The sequence below is a fragment of the Mus caroli genome, chromosome 10, assembly GCF_900094665.2.
Source record: "Mus caroli chromosome 10, CAROLI_EIJ_v1.1, whole genome shotgun sequence".
In the NCBI taxonomy this organism is placed as follows: Eukaryota; Metazoa; Chordata; class Mammalia; order Rodentia; family Muridae; genus Mus; species Mus caroli.
Window position 1 is genome coordinate 14,743,506 of NC_034579.1, and position 2,303 is coordinate 14,745,808.

The following is a 2,303-nucleotide window of genomic DNA, read 5'->3' on the forward strand; positions in this document are numbered from 1 at the left end:
GTCCCAGAAGCTGTCTGCCTCTGTGGTGCACACTCTCACCTGTGCAGAATAAATTCCTAAGTTCGGCAGAGTCCCGGAACCAAGATCGACATTATCACTTTTAATCAATAGATCCAACCTCTCAGCTACACGACCCAGCTTTAGTCCTACTCCGCCCCGGTGTAGTAAGCTTGAGATGCAGGAAACAGTGCTTCTAGTATAGCAACACATACTCTAGTATAGTGTCCCATGAGCTACAGTCATGAGAGGACAATTCAGATTGTAAATCAATCAATTCAATTGTAAATCAATCTGGGAACCCAGAACCAGGAAAAACCCAAATAAAACAATAAAAATCAGCCTTGAAGATTTAACTTATCTGCTGAACACATCAAAGTTTTGAACATTTATTGGTAAGCCAGGAAAAACCAGAAAGGTCTGCTGTTGCCAAAAATCACCCTACCTTGAGACAATACATACTATTTTCCATATGTTCACTTGAAATTTCTAGCAGTTAAAAGGGATAATAAAATTTTTAACACTATAGAGAAGGATACCGGGAAAGCCAGTATTTGGCATTATTTTAAATTCTGGTACAGATGGGAAAAGAATACTGACAGGAAATGGGAACAAGGCCAAGTAGAAAACCAATAGCTTTGCATTATCGATGGGCAAATCCCAGGAGAACTAAACAATGCAGGATCTCTAGCATGTGAGAGCTTTCAGGAATCACACAAGTGTATCAATGAGCCCACAGCTTTACTCCCACACTGAGGGTGCCAAGTTAGCCCTACCCAATGGTGAAAGTGAGCACATCAGGCTGTCCATGACAAAAGGAGAGCAAATGCTTGAGGGGTCTTTTCATGATGCCTTCCTGGAACAGTTACTCAAAGCCGGTTCAAGCATTGTGGCATTTCTAAAAGGGCCCAGAACGTCAGCTTCTCCCAACTACTGAGCACTCCATGACCTTGGCATTACTCACTGACCGGTGAGCATGGTGATGAGGGGAAGGCTGTTGTCCTCAGGGCTGCCCCAGTAGCCAGCTTCTCCCAGCATGTTTCTGTCCAGCACCTGATGGTACAGTTCCTCGATCCAGGCCTGGGAGAAGACCATCAGCACACCGCTGGTCTGCACCTGTTTCATGAACTCTTTCTGCAGAGAGGCCATGGAAGGGAACCAAATATACACTCTTGTGAATAAACAGCCTCCCATACTGCTCCCCCTTCCCATCCTAACTGAATCAGAGCTTTTGATTGGGGGAGGGGTAAGAATAAAATGGGGGAAAGCTGGGATGCAGTCCAAGCTCCACACAGGTGTATCATTTGTGACATCATCTGACAAATAGCCTGTGAAAGGACCAGGATGCCGCACTTCACATTCTTGTTTTTGGTTGGGTGGGAAGGTTATCACCTACATGACTACCTTCCATAGTTTCTTCTTCTTGCTGTCCCAGTAGCATCAGGGATAGAATAAGCTGTGGAAGGAGTATGTGTACCCAAGGGAGACTTGACCTACACTCTTACATTGTCATCAAGTAACTTTGGAAGGTTATATTTCATTCATGAAAGAAGTGATCAGTGATTCCTTCCTGAAATTCATGACTTAGACTCCCAAACTGACATCAAGGAAGTGGCTTGTTAACCCAAGGGAGCCAACCACAGGATAGTCAACACCATCCTTACTACACACCTTACAAAAGGCACGAAATACACAAGTGATTACTGTGTGAATTTCACATTCGTCCTCTCCACCCACCAACCTGCCCCGGCATAGGTACTACAGGGCAGTGGGGCACAGAACACACTGGCCAGTTTCTCCCTAGATACCCAACACTTGGCTACACAGTGACAGCTGACATCATTGCTTATCCAGGGGAGAACCCACGCCAGAGCTTATGCTCACCATCATGCCTGGTGCCACGGTTGGTCGCTTCCGGTAGTAGTCACCATGGGAGAGCTTCAAGTTGAGCAGTAGGGCACAGTGTGCCGCTGTGTACAAGCTGTCTGCATTCATCAGCATCTGGAAGCTCAGGCTACTGCCTCCATCAAAGCCAGGAGAGTGCATCATGCCTATGAGAAGAAATGAAGGCATCCATGGGGGTGCCACAGTGTACTAGAACTTGCATCTGGAGAGCCAGGATAGATTCCAGCAATAGAAATAGAAACTCCACTGTGCAGAACACTTCTAAATAGTGCTGACTACTAGCTAGTGTGCTCACAAGACCAGATGCATTTTATAACACATCAGGAAGGGCATGCTCTGGAGTTGATTTTCCTTTTCTTCTTTCTTTTCCTTCCTTCCTTCCTTCCTTCCTTCCTTCCTTC

General features: G+C 45.8%; 1 protein-coding gene across 1 annotated transcript in view; it reads right to left on the reverse strand.

Moving 5' to 3' along the window:
• The window catches only part of Arfgef3 (ARFGEF family member 3), a 146,413-nt gene that overhangs the window by 46,058 nt on the left and 98,052 nt on the right, over window positions 1–2,303 (reverse strand). The window contains exons 13-14 of the mRNA XM_021173858.2: window positions 1,882–2,048; window positions 966–1,131 (exon numbers count right to left, since the gene is read on the reverse strand). Coding sequence (XP_021029517.1) covers window positions 966–1,131; window positions 1,882–2,048 — 333 coding nt within the window. The remainder of the gene's footprint in view (window positions 1–965; window positions 1,132–1,881; window positions 2,049–2,303) is intronic.